This window comes from Amphiprion ocellaris, chromosome 9 (genome assembly GCF_022539595.1).
Source record: "Amphiprion ocellaris isolate individual 3 ecotype Okinawa chromosome 9, ASM2253959v1, whole genome shotgun sequence".
Lineage (NCBI taxonomy): Eukaryota > Metazoa > Chordata > Actinopteri > Pomacentridae > Amphiprion > Amphiprion ocellaris.
In genome coordinates, this window is record NC_072774.1 from 4381106 (window position 1) to 4399604 (window position 18499).

Sequence of the window (18499 nt, forward strand, 5' to 3'; positions counted from 1 at the left end):
ATGGACTCTTTGTCCCGCCGACGTGTCCTTGGTAGAAACGCACATACGTGTGCTTTTCTGCTTGAATGCACGCCGGTATGTCTTTGTGTCTGACAGCGTATTTCATTCGAGGGTTTATTGCTGCAGCCTCCTTATCAGTTGTTTGTAATTTATGGCGTTCTGACGGCACAAAAGCCGTGTTTGTGTCGCTCCCATGGAGGTGAGGGAGGGAAAAATGTGAAAAACACCCAGAAACTGCAGGTTTTCAAAGGTTTAAATGTTCTTTATTCTGTATCTGCTCTCACTTTAGTCATTTTGTGTCTCGTTTTAGTCGTTTTGTGTCTCATTTTAGTCGTTTTGTGTCTCACTTTAGTGGATTTGTGTCTCATTATAGTTGTTTTGTGTCTCGTTTTAGTCGTTTTGTGTCTCGTTTTAGTCGTTTTGTGTCTCATTTTAGTCGTTTTGTGTCTCACTTGAGTGGATTTGTGTCTCATTATAGTTGTTTTGTGTCTCGTTTTAGTCGTTTTGTGTCTCGTTTTAGTCGTTTTGTGTCTCATTTTAATAGTTTTTCTCATTTTAGTCATTTTGTTTCATGTTTTAACTGTTTTGTTTCCTTTTAGCTGTTTTGTGTCTCGTTTAATCGTTTTGTGTCTCGTTTTAGTCGTTTTGTGTCTCATTTTAATAGTTTCAGTTCTCATTTTAGTCATTTTGTTTCATGTTTTAACTGTTTTGTTTCCTCTTAGCTGTTTTGTGTCTCGTTTAATCGTTTTGTGTCTCATCTTAGTGGATTTGTGTCTTGTTTTAGTCATTTTGTGTCTTGTTTTAGTTGTTTTGTGGCTGATTTTAGTCATTTTGTGTCTCATTCTAGTCATTTTGTGTCTCATTTTAATAGTTTCATTTCTCATTTTAGTCATTTTGTTTCATGTTTTAACTGTTTTGTTTCCTTTTAGCTGTTTTGTGTCTTGTTTAATCGTTTTGTGTCTCAATTTAGTCATTTTGGGTCTCATATTAGTCATTTTGTTTCTTGTTTTAGTTGTTTTGTGTCTCATTTTAGTCATTTTGTGTCTCATTATAGTTGTTTTGTTTCTCGTTTTAATCATTTTGTGTCTTCTTTTAGGTTCAAGGTTTAAAGTTCAAAAGAACAAAGAAGAGGATTAATTGGCTGCTTAACATACGACTGGGCGTGTAGATGGCAAAACGTACTCAGACGTGTTTTTCTTTTCTTTCAGGTTCGTACAAAAGACCATCGGTTCGGCAGCGTCAGCCACCTGATCAGCTACCACATGGACAACCGGCTTCCCATCGTGTCGGCCGGGAGCGAAGTGTGTTTGCAGCAGCCGGTGGAGCGCAGGGTCTGACGCAACACACACCAATGAAATACTCCACCAAAAATACACACGGGCAAACACACACACACACACACACACTCAGAATATACAAATGCACACAAAGCAAAAAGAAAAAAAAGCCAAAAAACAGAAGAAAATCGAACCAGTTTCTGTGCACTCGCTGCTGTCGCCACATTTCCCCGTCGTTCCTCCAAACCCGGGGCTGCAGTCGACACCCGGCAGGCGCCGAACTATCCCACCGCTGCAGCTCCTCAGCCTACTGTGAAGCAGGGAGGAGCTTTCACAAAACAAAATGCAAGGTTTTTTTTAAAAGAAAGAAAAAAATTAACAAGCAAATCTAAGATTGTGGACGAACGGAGCATCGGAGGGGTGAATCTTCCCTCCTCGGACTGTCGCTGGAGCGTTTTTATGGCGAAAGACTGAATATATGAACTCACCGGAGCACTTCTGCAGCAAAAACCTGACTCTGAGATGATTCTGGCTGGTGCATATGCATTAAAAAATAAAAAAGAAGCTTCCAATCGAATCAGGAGCGCCACCCGACAACCCCCAAACACTCCCCTTTAAAGGACTTTTGGAGGAAAAGCCTGTATGCAAAACTGGGACTGCTATGCCAATGACCATCACACATCATTTGTCTGATTACAGGAGGATCAGAACGGCTGGATCTCCCACCCCGATCCCCTTCTTTGTAAACTTCACCTTTCTGCGCCGCCTGTCACGCCAAAGAACACGAACTCGGTCGCTAACGGCAGAAAAGGAAAGCCATTTATCTGTGCTTACAGCATCGGGAGCGAAGAGAGCGAAATGTTTTCGGGTGATTGTGCCTCATCTAAAACAAAAAAAGGAGATTTTAAGTACACTGATGTCACCTACAAACACAGAACATCTTCAGAAGCGTCGATCCTTTGGACCTGCTGCTTTAACTTAGTATGTGTTTGCATTGACAATCTATGGGTTCTATCTTTTTCCAGAGACCGAAACGATTATTTCCGTGAAAATCAATCAGTTTCTCCCACCGGAAATCCTCAGAATCAGCTGATTTTTTTTATGTGCAAAAACTTCAGGATATTTAATGAAATGCAGAATTTTACCTTCAAACTGTGAATATTTTCAGAGTTACAGGAGCTTGAAATGCGTAAGTCTGCGTGTTTTAATTTGTATTACTTTTCCCACCATTTCTGAGCCTCATAATTTCATAATTACAGCAGAAAAATATGAAGTTTTCAGGGCTGAAAAACACATTTGAGCTCTTTTAATAACTGCAACCAAATAATAAGTAAATCTTTTTCAGTTGTCACAATCTAAAGACTAAATCTTATTTATGTTCTGCAGGATTTTCTTCTATAACCAACTGTAAGCATTAATTTCATGGAATATAATAGTTTCAACAGCAAAACTACACAAGTTCAGTATTTATGGCTTTGAATAATAATTATTTTATATTTATTTCAGACATATTTTAAAAGTGATTTTTGGAGAGTTTTTTATTCATTTTGTTTGATTTTTTTTAACATATTTATGACAAGTTTTGTCATTTCAACAAGAACTAATTTTGATATTTTAGTTGTTTTGAACCGTGATAAATTGAGTCATTTTAAACCATTTTATGAAATTCTGAGCATTAGGTTTTTTTTTTCATTTTGGATCAGATTTAAGTGTTTTGGACAATTTTGTTATTATTTTGGGAAACTTTCAGTGCAGTTTAGGTGAGTTTAGATAAGATTTTTCAACTATTTTGTGGCTCATTTTGGACATTTTTTGTTGTAATTTTCAAGTTTTGTCATTTTAACATGTAATTAATTTTGACATTTTAGTTAGTCTTTTTGTGACAAATTGAGCCATTTTGAACCATTTCCTATAATTCTGAGCATTCTTTTTTCTATTTTAGACACAATTTAGGTGTTTTTGACTATTTTGTAGTGATTTGGGGAAATTTTCAAGGCAATTTACACGAGTTAGAGATATTTTTTGACCATTCTGGGGTCATTTTTTTTGTAATTTTCAGCAAACAGAAGAGATAACACAGCCTGGGTACCAATGCTTGTTTCTATGACTGTTTTAGAATTAAATTAGTGCAATTTTGCTGAAACTATGACATATCCAATAATATTGATGCTAAAAGTTGGTGATGGAAACCATGGTGCACAAAAATGAGATTTTGCCTTTAGATTGTGACAGGTGGAGTGGAGGTAAAATTGATTTGGTTGCAGTTTTTAAAAGAACTGAAATGTGTTTTTCAGTCTTGAAAATGTCATATTTCTGTCTGCTGTACTGATGGAATTCTGAGGCTCAGAAATGATGGAAAAAGTCCAGTAAAAATGATAAATTTGGACGTATAACTGAAAATATTGACAGTATGAAAGTAAAACTCTGCATGGCTTTAGTAAATATACCAAACTTACTGCAGATAAAGAATTATCTAATTCTGAGGAGGTCAGGTAGGACTTTTTCTCAGATTTGGTTGATTTCAAATGGATTAAACCCCTTTTAAACGACGGCCGATGAGAAGAGTTGAACGGTTCGAAAGCAATGAATTTCCCTCGGCAAAAAATAATGCAAACTCTGTCATAGTAGCTGGTTGTGTCGTTTCTGTGTATTGTGATGTTTTTTTGCTCTGAATCACTTGAGGGAATCGATCTTTTTTGTATGAGACGAAGCGGCTCGGGTGTAAACGACTGAGAGACGAAATGTTGCTCCTCGATTGTGCTGTTTTTGTCGTTTTAATTCTTTCTCCACAAACTCTGGAGGGAAAACCTGGAGGGAGATGTTCACGCTCTCCCACGGCTCATGGTGTTGTTTTTTATATATCTTTTTAATCGTGCCTTGTTTCCTTCAATGCAGTCACGTCACTTCAATGCAGTCACCTTATGTACTTAATTCTACGGAAAAAAAAAACAATCTCAACACAGGTCTCTCTCTCAGTTTCAGCAAAGACTCTGCAAAAACGGCACTCGGACAGAAACACACACAGATCCAGTGATGGCAATCTGCTCTGATGCACATTCTTGCATTCAGCTTCTAGTCACAGATACTTGATGTCACCGTCGGGGAAGGGGTGAGGGTATTTCCTGATCATCTGTAAATAACATCAGATTTTTTTTAATCATTTGGAGCTTGATTCTTTTCTTTTTCTGTGTATTTAATGACTTATTTGATGGGTAACACAGAGCCAGACGCCACAGCAAGCGACGGTAACGCCAGCTGAAACACACACACACACACACACACACAAAAAGTCTGAGAAGGGATCGACAGCCTAAACCTTAACCGCCATGGAGCATGAAATGGAACACACACACACACACACACACACACACACACACACACACACACATACCAGAGCGACAGCTGGGTCGCGCTGTTCACGCGTTTGTAGGTCACATAGGGAAACCGTGTGCTGGAACAAACCCTGTGTTTTATCAGTGAACTGGTCCTGTGTTATCATTGTTCATCACAGTTGCCTTTTGTTGCATGAAAAACAAACAAAAAAACCCAGAAATCTGTGTTGTTTGTTGTTGGTGATGGTGATAGTTGTTGATTGATGCTGTTGTACTTTTTCATTTTTCTTTTTTTGTTGTTGAAAGCCAAAGGTTACTTTCGAATAGCGTGCACAGATTATTGATTTTTACTTTATATGGTTCTGTTTTAATACTTTTTTGTTGTTGTTGTTGATGTTGTTGTTGTTTTTTTGTTTTGTTTTTAGGAAAATATGTCTGTTTACACCTATATCTGAAAATATAGATTGCATATATAAATACATATATCATTCATCTCTCTTTGTGGGTTTGGATTTTGTTGTCATCAAGTCACATTTTAAACAACAGACATGGAGCCAAAATAATTTCCAGCAGAGAAAAACAACCCTTCAGCATATTTTATTTTGAAAGTTTAACTGAACAATTTAAATAGTAAGCTTAACTCCCCACTATAATATCTAAAATACAAATTTACTATTTTGAAAAGTTTAGTTTAAGGCCCTAAAATATAAATATACTTGACTAAATTAAATATTTAGGTTAAGACCTGACATTATTTTTATGTAAATTTACCTGCTTAATTTAAATATTGCAGCTAAGACTCTAGAATATTATTAAAAATACACATTTTCCTGATTAAATTAAATATTTAGGCAATGACCGACAATATGATTTATTATGTAAATTTATTGGACTTTTAATATTACATTAAGATACACATAGTATTAAAATTATTTAATAGCATAATTACCATAATTATTTAATAGTATTAAATAATGATGCAAAAGTGATAAATAATGCAAATATTCTGGTTAAAACCTGACAATATTAATTACAAATTTGACATTTATAATAAAACATTGACGAATTTAAATATTGCATTTAAGAAACTACTTATACTGGTACTTACTTATTAAATATGATTAATTATGAAAAAATTTCGTTTTTTCAATTAAAGCATGACAATATTATTCATAATGTGAATGTACCTGACTAATTAAAAAAATAAAGGTTAGGATCCTACAATATTATGTAAATAAAAAATAAATTACACAAATTTACCTGATTAATTTACAAAAAGATGTTAAGATGCTACGATATTACTGAGTATTAATAATTATGTAAATTCAACTTACTAATTTAATTGCTAAAGTTGAGCATAAAAAAATGTACGTGTCATTTAAGAACTGAGGTCAAGACCCAATAATATTATATTAAAAGCAAATTTACAATTAAATGTTAAGTTTCAGTTTATTATGTACATTTATTTGTTTTCTTCGCTTATTAGGGTTAAGACCACAGAACACTACATATAGTACAAATTTAACTAATTAATTTAAATATTAAGCCTATAATATTATTTTAAAAATACAAATTTACTATTAAATATAAATTATAATGCCCTAAAATATTATTTATTGCACAAATTTACCTGATTAATTTACATACAGTAATGTTAAAATCCTACAGTATTACTGAGTATCATTATTTTTGCAAATTTAACTTACTAATTTAAATACTAAAGTTAAGCATAAAAACATAATAATAAAATTGACATGACTAATTTGAAAACTGAAGTTAAGAACCAATAATATTATATAAACTGCAAATGTATATAGTATAATTATTTTAAATGAATCAAATATTAAGGTTAAGACCACATAACATTACATATAATACAAATGTAATCAATTAATTTAAATACTGAGATTAAGACAATACAATTGTATTTATTATGAATAATACAAATATTAAGATTAAGACACTGTAATATTGTTATTTTTGTAAATTTACCTGAGCAATATAAATGTTAAGGTCTGGAACCCAAAATATAATTTAAAATGCAGATTAAACAGACTAAAATTTTATGTTAATCCCCTACAGTAATAAAAATAAAATGAAGAAAAATAAAGGTCAGTATAAACTAAAAAGTAAATTAAAAAATTAAGCTTAATCCACCACTATATTACACAAGGAAAAAAACCCTAATAATCCAAAGATTCCCTGTAAGCAGCATATTGGCAACAGTGGAGAAAAAAACTCACCTTTACCCTCCAGCAGAACCAGGCTCAGGGAGGGCAGACATCGACCTCACCTGGTCGGGGTGAGGATTAACGGGTGAAACACCAGGAAAGCAGAAAAACAGACCTGTGGAGCTCTAGAATTAAGAGCAATAGGGGGGGAAATGCATTGGAGATAAATCACAGAATACTCGAGTGTAAATTGTGCGTTTATTACCTTGTCTGACATGCTTTTAGATCCTTTCATTCAACTGTTACGGTAAACTTTAATGCAGAGTGAAACAACAAAGCCCAAGCTGCTGGAAGCCCTGTGACATACTGTCCTGAACAAAGACTGGGATGGAGCTGCTGGAACTCTCCTGTTTACAGCGGGAGGCTTATTCAGGGATTATTACAGCCCCAGCAGAGTCACTGTGTACGAGTGTCGGGGGGGTGGCAGCATAAATAAAACACAGCCGGGGGGTAAACAGGGTGTTTTAATCGGTCGGCGAAGAGTTGAGAAAATGCCGGATGCGAGTGGAGGTTATAAGTAGAGGTGAGCAGGAAGCGGACCTCAGCTGCTGCACGAGTCGGATCCTATTTGTTACGCCTCGCCTTCCACTTCCTCCACATCCACGTCTGGTGGTTCTCCAGCCGAGGCCATGCACCCCCAGCGACCTCTCCCCCAGGCCATGCCCTCCTCGTCCCTGGGGCAGCACCTCAGGGACATGACCATGGGGCTGGGACGAGGCAAGAACCTACTGGGAGGAAACTTTGCCTACGGGTTCATCCAGTCCATTAAGGAGTGCCTCTACTTCCTCCTCTGCTGCTGGTGTATTAAGGAGATCCTGGACTGACACTCTGAGAGTAGATCAAGTGGGAAAGCTTTGGTATTTCCATGGTAATTCCAACCAGATTTTTTTTTAAAATCTCATCAGACATGAAGTGTTTGAACAGCGTTGCAGACGGAGCATCGGCAAGTCTTGTTTTAAATGTAATTTATGCAATAATTTAGTTCAAATCAATGTTTTTAATGATAGGGGATGTGTTTACTAAATTATTAAATTACTGAATGTGTTAAAATGTTTGTTTTTCAATGTCTTTAGGATGCTCATTTGAAGATGCAACAGATGTCCATTGTGGGTTTTCTGAATTCGACCCTGATGAGCTGAGATTTCCAGGAACTTGGCGCCTCTGATGTTCACTGTACAACACAACTTAATGTGGCAGTGAATAAAGGCATTAAATGAGTAGACAAATGGATTTTTGTTCATTATTTGATATCTAAAATGTACTGTACAACGAGAAAAATGACTAAAGCTTAGGCGTCAAAACATGTACTGTGGATTTAAACATGCCAATAACAGGACTTCATTTAATTAATCAAAGCTTGAAAAGTAGCATTTCTTGATGATGCTCCAGTTTCTGATTACAGTTAAGCCCAAAATTATTCATAGAATAATATAATTCAGTGAATAATAGAATTCTTCTGGCTAGAAATGGCATAAACAGCAGATGGCAATAAATGGTGTTGGAGATGTTAATTAAAAATGTTCTCAATTTTTCATGTTTTGTTTTTTAAAGTTTCAAAAAAAATTCAACAACCAAAAATATTCATACCCTTGAAATTGTTGACAATTTCTGAGAAAATGTAGAAAGTCGAAGGAGTTCCACACTAAAAATATTAAAAATACATGGTAAAAATGATTTATATTTCTTGAAGTTGTTTCCAATTTGTGACAACATGCAGCTTCTATGTGATTTCAAATGTTCAAGCACTGTGCAGTGGTGACTTTTATGCTTGAAAAATGTATTAATTCTGCAAATGTCTCCATAATATGCAGAGAACTAGGGAGCTAAAGAAAGTTTTTCATCAGTGTGTGGAAATATGTCATCAGCATACATGGAAACTATCTTGTGCCAATGAGAGAAATGTCTAGAAATAGTTATACTTCTTGAAATTGTTGCCAGTGTTTGGGAAAATGCAGCTTTTATCTCATTTAAAATGTTCCTGGTAATTCCTACCATGTTCTAGAGCGTTCTAATTCACTATAAACTTCCACAGTCAGTTCCAAGTCATGACCATGAAACCAAAGATCTCAGTGAGAACTTCCAGTTTCACATTGTTGCTGCTCACAAGGCGTTTAAAGTCTATAAAGTCATATCAGAGTGTTTTCAAGGTCCAGTGTCCACAGTTTGAAGCCTGGTGAATAAGTCCAAGGAGTTCCACACTGTGAAACATGTCAAAGGGCTGCTAGGAAGACAGATGTGAGCCCTGCACTGGAAGAATGGTAGAGGACAAGAAGAATCCAAGGATCAGCACCAAGAGCATCCTGATGAATGTGAGCAGTTCTGGTAGCAACATGTCCATCAGACACTCCATCAGACCAAGAACAAGGCTGGTCTCCATGGATCAGACCAAGGAGGACTCCACTTCTCCAAGACAGACACACTAAAGCTCAGCTGGACCTGCAGCACTTCTCTACTCACTTACTGCTCAGTTACAAGTCATGTCTGAAGGAAACGGCATCATGAGAAAAGAGGAAACATGGAGATTGTGGAGGAGAACATCAGGCAGTCTGCAGAAAAACTGCTCCTTGGGCAGCATTGGAGCTTCCAACAAGACAATGATGTGAAACATGGAGCCGACGTGGTGAAGAAATGGTGAAGAGAAAACAATGAGAAGATGTTGGAGCGTCCCAGCCAGAGTCCAGACCACTGTTCCCTCTAAGCTGCGCGCGTGCGCAATTGCGCACTGCTGACACGGTCTCCGCGCACAGAAAATCTGCTGTGCACAAAAAAAAAAAATCCAACCTAAATTGTAAATAAACACGTAACAATTCATTCTGTGCTATTTTTCAGTGTGACTCAGTGACTGGCTGCTGCAGCCAATGATGTGATTCACATACGTATTTACCATAGACTGTATATAATGGTATTTATGCAGCTAATCGTCAGGCGTCCTTATGTGCAGCCACCATTGTTGTCAAAGATATGAATGAGTCGATAGGACACGCCCCTTTGAGCTGCGGCTACAGCGAGGCTAAGCTAGTGGGGGCAAAGTTTCAGTGCATTCCGTTGATGTAGACGGCGTGAAAACGGAAACAAGAAGTATGCCGGCTCACTGTGCTGCATACAGTTACACACTACGTCGTACGATTGAGACAAGGAAACTTGGAATGACTTTTCATAGGTAAGAATAGTTTTTGGCTCTTTTTTCATTATGAAATCTTGTTGAGAGCTTCCAGCTATGAGAGCTAACTAGTTAGCCACTAGCAAAACGCTAAGGCGAGCTAGCAGCTTGACAACCAAGTACCAGACGATTAATAGTAGCTGTAGTATAGTTGTACAAGCAGTAGTAGTAATACTAAAAGTACAAGCAGCAGTAGTAGTATAAACAGCTGTTAGAGTCGTAGAAGTAGTATCAGCATTTGTAATAGTATTACAAGTTGTAGTAGCAGTCCCAGTATCAGCAGCAGTAGTTTACTACCACCACTAGTACTAGTAGTAGTCACATTGCTATTACTACCACCAATACTACCAATAGTAGTTATAAAGCCTAACTCATGTATATCCAGATTACCATCTATGTTCTTCCTCCAAACCCATTTTATGATTGGGATTACAGGCAGTTCTTTAGGACTGCTCTCAAATAATTGAAATGTTACTAAACAAGGTTATACTTATCAAATTAAATAGCTCTGGTCTCCAGTATATTGGCGAATTCGGTTCTTTGTACTTAATTTATTAGCATGATTTCTTTTTTAATATGTTGTGTACAGACTTAATTACTTCTCTGTCTACTTTTCTTACTCCATGTAGGTTTCCCAGAGACTATGGGTTGAGGAGGAATTGGAAGTTTGTCGGCTTAGACCTGGTGTCATTCCATCAGTGTTAAACTTCCCAGCTCATCTTGGAAGAGTACGTGCCAGAAAGACCACGACCAAGCAGCCTTGAGATCTTAGGCAGCGTCTCCCTGAGGTGGGTGTCAACAGTGTTCACAGTCAGGTCTGTGGTAATCCTGTCAAAAAACAAAACAGAAAAAAAATCTAGATTATAAATCAACATGTAACCAAAGCACTCTGTGTATAACGCCATAGTATAGGATGTAGTTCAGAAAATGTCAAAGTATAGTATGCTTTACTCAAGAATAACATAGTATGGCCTGTAGTTCATAGTACAGCATGTTGGCAAGAAAAAAACCCAAAACATAGATTATTATGTGGTTCAAAAAGCGCAAAATGATAGGATGTTGCCTAAAATTGTCATGTATGATATGTGGTTCAAAAAATGTCATAGTGCAGTATATTGTCAAAATAGTATGTAACTGAAGAAAACATCAGAGTATAATATGTCATCTAAACAATGCCATAGAATAATAATTTCATTGCACAAGTAAAAGTATAGTAACTTTTAAAACTGTTCGAATTCTTATATGTTGCTAAAAAAAACAAAAAACACTAAAACAAAAAAAAAGTCACAGTAATATGTCAATTAAAAAAGCCTATAGTATAGCGTGTCGCCCAACAAACATCATAGTATAGCATGTCGCTCTAAAAACGTCACAGTATAGCCTTTAGTCCACAGCTGTCAGTAGGTGAGGAGCAACACAAAAACAGTCCAAACACTGGTTTCCAGAGGGTTAGACGAGAATTTATTTGAAAGAGTCAGTTTATAACAACACAACATGTGAGGGGGTTAAAAACAAATGGGTGTTAGTAAAATAAAAATAAATAAACAGAACTAAAAGTGAACTTCACATTGACATTGATGGGCATTCCAACCAGGAACAAAGTAAAAGATAATCAATACGAAAAAAAACTCTTCCTGTTCACCTCTTAAAACCCAAAAACACACCGCAGTAGCATCCTAAACTAAAACTACCAATGGGTTCCCTGTTTTCCTTTCTGAACAATTCAAAGGTCCCTCTCTATCTCCCCACACATCCACCAACCACTGGAATACATCTCCAAAGTTCTGCTGGACCAGCTCTGCTTCCTCTCAGAAGAAGTGCTGCCACCTGCCAGATGAAGGAGCCTTTTGAGAGGCAGCTGGCATCGTGATTGGACTGTACTTTGGTCTGTTCCAATCCAGCTTCAGCTCCAGAGACGGCAGGCGGGACGAGTCAACGGAGGCCTGGTGGATGAAGGCATGCAGCTGAGTACAATCCAGAAAACAACAGAGGAGGAGTGCAGCAGCCAGAACAACCAGAGTAGCATCGTATGTCTCTTAGAAAACATCATAGTATAGCCTTTGGTATGAAAAAACGCCATCATATACATCGTATATTGTACAAATAACAAGTCAAAGGAAAGAGACATACATTGTAGAATTGTAGTAATTGTGGGCTGACTGATTTACTGATTATCAGTATTTTATTTTTTACTGATTTACAGTAATAAATACATTTAAAAATGGCGCTACTTTGGCTCTGAACCTTTATCTACCTGTGGTCGCTCTGTCTTCTGGAGTGATTTGATTGGTTATACGTCATGAATAAAACTCCTTTAACTTAACATCTGTAAACAAAACAAAAACGTATCAACAAAGTTTTCTTTTAGAGTTTGTGTTCTTCTAAGTTTAACTCCAAGATTTTAAATACTTTCATTTACTGCAAATGAATATCTACTCCAAATGTCTCACTAATAATCATTATCAGCCTTAAAAACCCACAAAACACCCCTCTATACTCGACCACACTTAGTACAGTCTGGTTCCCCCTTCTATAAATCTGCTTGGAATCTTCCACTTCCTGTTTGTCAAAGTGGCCTTCTACCTGGACAGGTTTTGTTGGAGCACATGCAGCAAACATTTTGGGTAACTGCACTTTAACATGGATGGATGACACTGAATTAGAGTCTGTTTTAATGAGACTGAGTTAAGATGTGTAGCTCTGTCATTAAATAGTAAATTATTTCTCAGAATTCACAGAGAAAAGTCTGAAATGTTTGCTAGGTTAGCATCCCACATGTTCTTTGGCTCAGCTAAAGCTAACTCTCTCCAACTTCTGGATCTCTTGAGTTGCTTGTTGTTAAAATATCTTGCTAGAGGTGCTGAAGCTCAGAAAGTCTGAGATGTTTGTTCAAAATAAGCTCATTCTCAATTCTTATCTGAACTGTCCTCTTTTGTTTGAACTTTCCCTAAACTTAGGAGTTAATGACAGAGCAGCACATCCAGACTCAGTCTCATTTATGTAGAGATTAAACTTCAGTGTCATTCATTGATGTTAAAGTGCAGTTTTTCAAATGTTTGTTGCACATGCTCCCGACCAAACCAGTCCAGGTGGAAGACGATGTGAAGAGAAAGCTCCAGAGGATGAATATCACACATTTACGTTGGAAATAAATGTCCTTCAATTTGACATTGTCATGCAAAAGTTGGATTTCCCTTTAATGATGTTCAAATCTTTGTTGAGTGTTTTGTTATTGTTGGTTTCTAAATGTTTTCTGACACTCGGCCCCAAAGATTAAAACCTTTTACGGCTCACAAGCTGCAACAATTCACACATTATCAACTATCTTTCTGACTAAACTAAGATAAAAATTGAAAAACTGCCTGATTCCTGCATCATGAATGTAAATCTTTTTGGTTTTTATGACAGTAAACTGAATATATTTGGGTTTGACATTTTATAAACCAAAACAAGAAATGAATTACTGGAGAAAACAATCAACAGATTAATGGACAAAGAAAATGTGTTTTCTAACATATATGGCTGATTTACTCCAACAGTACAAGATACATACAATTTGAATTCAATTTTATTTATATAATGCCAATTACAGGTCAAATTGTCTCAAGACACTTTATTTTTATATTTTTTGTCATATTTAAAATATGACAACGTAAGAAATTTAAACCTCTTGACTAATTCAATTTATTATTTGGTTTTTAAGAGACTAATCGACAACTAAAATAACTTTCTCCACTAAAATTAATAAACATGAGGCCAAATAGAAGGAAGAGTTTTAAATACTGCAGTCCCACGATGACAAGAATAAAGTTTGTCAACAAAAACTAAATCTGCTGGTGGATTCCATTAAAGTCCTAATAAATGATAATAAAGTGTGATACTAAAGGTTTGTGGTGCTAAAAATGTCAAAGTGAAGATATCAAGTTGAACATCTGGATGGAGGTTGATAAAAGTTGACCTCCCTTCATTTCTCTGGAGCCGAATCCATGGATTTTATGGATGGTGGTTAAAGACCTGCTCTTCTAGTGGTCTTCCTTCTAGTCGCTGTAAAAAGTCAGTCCATCCTGGCCGACTTCAACACCTCTTCATGACAACTTGTTCTGCCTCCGACCTGGTGGAAACTCCAGAAACTGGGGAAAACCCGTGGAGACTCGAAGAACTCGTCGGGCGGGGCAAGGTGTGGTGGGCGGTGGGGGAGTAGAGGGGGGAGGCCGCCACCCACCTCCCCGCCTACTCTCCGCCCTGACTCCACCCAGACTCCGCCTTGGCTCCACCCACGTGGTCACACAGAAACTACGATGACAAAGGGACGACGAAATTATGTTTTTTCAACTGATCTGTAGCTCAGTGAGTTAAGGATTTGTCTATGGAGCTGCAGGTCGCTGGTTCAAGACCAGACCCTTCTTAAATTTTTTGAAAATCCTGACAAAGACAAAGAAAGAAAACTGCCAGTGGCGGGTCTTGAACCTGCGACCTACCGCTTGGTAGTCCTTCTTCTTATCCCCCTGAGCTATTCGCTCAGATACTAATTCTTCTTTTTTTTGCGCATTTATCATCTATTTTTTGTCGTGTTCGAGTTTTTTTTTAACTCGAGTCTCGACTCGACCGTTTTTCTCAGGAGGTTGGACTTCAGCCTTTGTGCTGGAGGGTGGAACCCTCAGTTCCAAGACTTTCCAAAGCCTCCACACCTCCCGAGTCCTCAGGACCTGAGCTTTCACACAGTCTGAGGGCTGAAATTTTCTAAGTCCCACAGTAGTTCTCTGTTAGATTGAACCTTCAGACAGTCCAAGGACTGATATCTTCTAAGTTCCTGAGTAATTCTCTGTTAGTTTGAACCTTCAGACAGTCTGAGGACTGAAGTTTTAAAAGTTTCTCAGTACTTCTCTGTTAGTTTGAACTTTCTGGTGAACAGAAGCCTTAAAACTTGTGACCATGAGTCTTGATTTCACATTTAGATCATCTATCTGAGTTCTTCTCAGACCTTCACCTGTGGGTTTTTTAGAAATCCTCAACAAACTTTGATTCTCTTCACTGAACAGTAAAGTTTGTGGAGATCAGAAGGTAACATTAGTTTGATCGATGCCTTCAACTACTAGTAGACTTTATCTGGAAAGCAGTTTTCTGAAATGAGCACTTAGTAAATCTGTCCACAATCAAACCAAGAACATAGAAAGAGGAAATGTTTGAAGAAACAACTTGATGTTTTCATTTCAGACTAGAAAACACTTTAAGATCTTTATCAGTTTTTGCTCTTTTTGATTGTTTTATTGTCTCTTCTGTTTAATTTGATCTTCTAAAGTCTAACTGGTGTCTTTTCAAATGTTTTGTCTTTAGTTTGATTCTTCTTAAATGTTTAGTTTTGCTCTTTTCTCACCTTTTATTCTTTTCTAATGTCTGATTTGATTTCCAAATGTTTTGTCTTTTTAATGTTTAATAGTTTTTTCAAATGTTTTATCGGCTTGTTTGAATGTTTTTTTTCTTTCCCACTATTTAATTTTTCGATTAAATCTTAAAGGTTTTTCTTTTTAAATGTTTTACCACCGTTCAATGTTTAATTTTCTTTTTAAATGCTTCATTGTATTTTCTGTTTAATTCCTATTTGAAGTTTTATTGTCTTTAAGATGTAATTTTCTAATTAAACATTTAATTTTTTAATTAAATGTTTTGTCTTTTTAACGGTTTAATAATCTAATTAAATGTTTTATATTTTTTTAAATGTTTAATATTCTTCTTGTTTAATTGTATTTTTTGAATGTTTATCGAAAATATTTTATCTGTAATTTTGAATATTTGTATTTGAAAAATTCTGTTCAATTTCATAGTTACATATATTGTATCTTGTTTAATTATCTAATTCAATATTTTCTCTGTTTAATAGCATTTAATTGTATTTAATGTTTAACTATATTAAACAGACAAAATAATGAATTAGATAATTAAACAAGATACATGTAATTATGAAATTCAACAAAATTTTTCAAATACAAATATTAAAAATTACAGATAAAATATTTTCGATAATTAAACATTCAAAAAGTATTTTTTAATAATAAACCTTTTTCAAAGTTTTATTGTATTATTTTTTTTCCTTTGATTTAATTGCTTGTTTTTTAATGTAGTTTATTTCTTTTATCTTTTTTTCTGTCAAGATTTTAACCCCAACCTTAAAAATTAAACAAACCCCTTAAATCACAATGAAAATACTTCTGTTGTCACAATCATGAGTTAGTCAATTATTCAGTTTATCAATTCAACTTTATTTGTTTAGCACCTTTCACACAGATGACAAAACTAAACAAGCAAAGAGAAAAAAAACTATGCTAAAACTATGATTAAAACTCAAAAACATTTAAAAAAAAAAAAAGATTTGACATGGTAATAAAATATGTTGTGTCCAGGGGATGGAGGGAGTTTATTGAAGTCTTCTTGGGCTCACATGGGAAATCATTTAAAATATAAACTTGATATTCAGTCTAAGGAAACTGCAGAGCGACAGAAGAACCAACAATATCTCCTGTTTTCTCCTTTAATGAGTCGACTCTTCTTGTGCTTTCAGACCAAAGAACTACAGACTCTTCACAACCTGCTCAAACTCTTGGTACAGGACCTCACCACACGGGTCAAGAAGGTTTCTGTCTCATTTCTACTCTGAAGCTCACCTTCTCCTGCTCAAACTGCTGACAAATGTTTCTGCTGCTCTAAAGTCTGGTCTCCAGAACTTCCTAAAAACTCTCAAAGTCTCTTCTGCTGCAGGTTGCTTTGTAGAACTGTTCCAGAAAACCTCACTAAACCACATGGAGGAGCCTCAAGATAGTCGTCCAAATGAAACCATACAAAAACCAAACTAGTACAACCCAAACGCTAAAGTCTCCTGCAGCCTACCAGAGAACCTCTGAGAACAGAGAATCAGGACAGGAACTCTTACCTTCTGGACAACCAACGCTGGTTCACAAACAAGAATACAGAATGTGTCTGACCAAAAACCTCTAAAGACTCACTACAGCCAAGATAAAGACACAACTCAGCTGCACCAAATCCACTAATCACTGCACACATTAGCACCATGTGCTAACTGTGGCTAAAGAACCACATTTACCAAGACAACTATCCAGTACAAAGCCCTAAAACACACCAAGAAACACATTAAAGATGATTTTACTGCTGGAAGCTGCAAGCCAACGCCTAAAGAACAAGCTAAAGCAATGGAGCCAAACCCGGTTCAGTGGTGAAGAGAAACAGAGGAAATGTTTGTCTGCAGCTAAATAAAGCAGGAAGACACTGAGCTGCTCAGGTGTTCCTGATAACACCAAGCAGCCACCTGGACAGCCAATAGGAACACAGCTTACTGGAAATCCAGAGGGCTGGGCTTAGTGAAGGAAATTTAGTTTAAAGTTGAAGCAGAAAGTTAACAAAGAAAGTTGAAAACCACCTTCTGATACCTGAAATCTCTGAGTTTTCACACAAAGAACACCTGAACATGTCAAACTGGTTCCATAGTAGAACCATCATTGTAAAAACGTCATAGTATGGTGTGTTGCTCAAAAAACATTAGGACCCGGCTGTCAGGGGACAAACATGTAAGAAACATGAGAACAGAGAGAACCCAACCAGTAGGTCACAGTTTATCATCATCTAATCATCTCCTGAAGTCCATATGGTGAGAGACATCAGTATCTGGTTGTTCATTTACCAGAGGATGCTTATAATCATGCTGATGTGGTCTGTACTCTACAGTATTTTAGTGACTCAATAAATGCCTAAGTTGTTTTTTTTTAAATGCTTTTTAGTTTTTAATAAACATTTAACAGCCTATATGTAATCAATAAATGGCCTTTGTCTATCTTAAGAAAAACTCACTCAGAACCCTGATATGTTAACAGTACTAAATAAATCAATAAATACATGCATACACACAAAAATAAGTTAATACATTAACTGTGTTAAGATAAGATTTAGATTTTTAAAAAAGTTGTTTGTGTTTTTGCAGAATCCAGTATTGCTCACTGGTTGGTCATTACATTTTATTAGTTTGATTTCACTGTTTAAAATGATGCCACCTCTTTTCAGACAGAACCTGTGATAATAAAACAATACAAAATTTTTAGTTCTGTGTTAATAAAGCACTTAAAGCTTTAAGTATGGCTAAATGCTTTTTTCAAAATTAAATATATCACTCCTTAGGTGGTAGTGGCCCCAAGTTCAGTAAAGTTGGAAAGATATTCACAGATTCGGACTTCCAGCATCAATAACTCATTAGATATAGGTTGTCAAAACATAAACGGTGCCTCTTTCCCATTGTTGCAAGGTAGACAATGTGCTACAAGCCCAGTTTTATCAAAAGTAGCTGTCTTTCAAGCTACAGGAATAACATTGGTGTCTATGGAGTGAACAGGGTCCGTCTGCAATTTGCAAAACCACTGCAACAGTAAAGAGAGACAAATATTCAATAACTTCACTCTTATACATTGTAGTGTCACTAAAATCACTGCAGCCTTCAAC

At 36.2% G+C, this 18499-nt stretch overlaps 2 protein-coding genes across 6 annotated transcripts in view; both read left to right on the plus strand.

The window, feature by feature from the left end:
- Positions 1 to 5101, plus strand: part of shc1 (SHC (Src homology 2 domain containing) transforming protein 1) — a 47478-nt gene extending 42377 nt beyond the window's left edge. For all 4 annotated transcript variants that reach the window (XM_023266461.3, XM_023266462.3, XM_035946525.2 and 1 more), the window contains one exon: positions 1209 to 5101. In XM_023266461.3, the coding sequence (XP_023122229.1) occupies positions 1209 to 1337 (129 nt within the window). In that variant the 3' untranslated portion in view covers positions 1338 to 5101. The remainder of the gene's footprint in view (positions 1 to 1208) is intronic.
- A 1611-nt stretch (positions 5102 to 6712) lies between these two features.
- lenep (lens epithelial protein) lies at positions 6713 to 8066 on the plus strand. 2 transcript variants are annotated; one of them, XR_008602767.1, is made up of 2 exons: positions 6713 to 7783; positions 7914 to 8066. XR_008602767.1 is itself a non-coding variant. In XM_035946529.2 (2 exons), the coding sequence occupies exon 1, from the start codon at positions 7470 to 7472 to the stop codon at positions 7662 to 7664; it is 195 nt and encodes a 64-aa protein (XP_035802422.1). In that variant the 5' UTR covers positions 6726 to 7469; the 3' UTR covers positions 7665 to 7708; positions 7914 to 8066. The 2 variants fall into 2 exon arrangements, 1 of the variants encoding a protein (XP_035802422.1); XM_035946529.2 differs by having other exon boundaries at positions 6726 to 7708.
- Positions 8067 to 18499: the final 10433 nt, after the last annotated feature.

What these genes read in the sequence shown, in the direction of transcription:
- lenep (XM_035946529.2), top strand. Translation starts at nt 7,470, where the DNA reads ATGCACCCCCAGCGACCTCTCCCCCAGGCCATGCCCTCCTCGTCCCTG.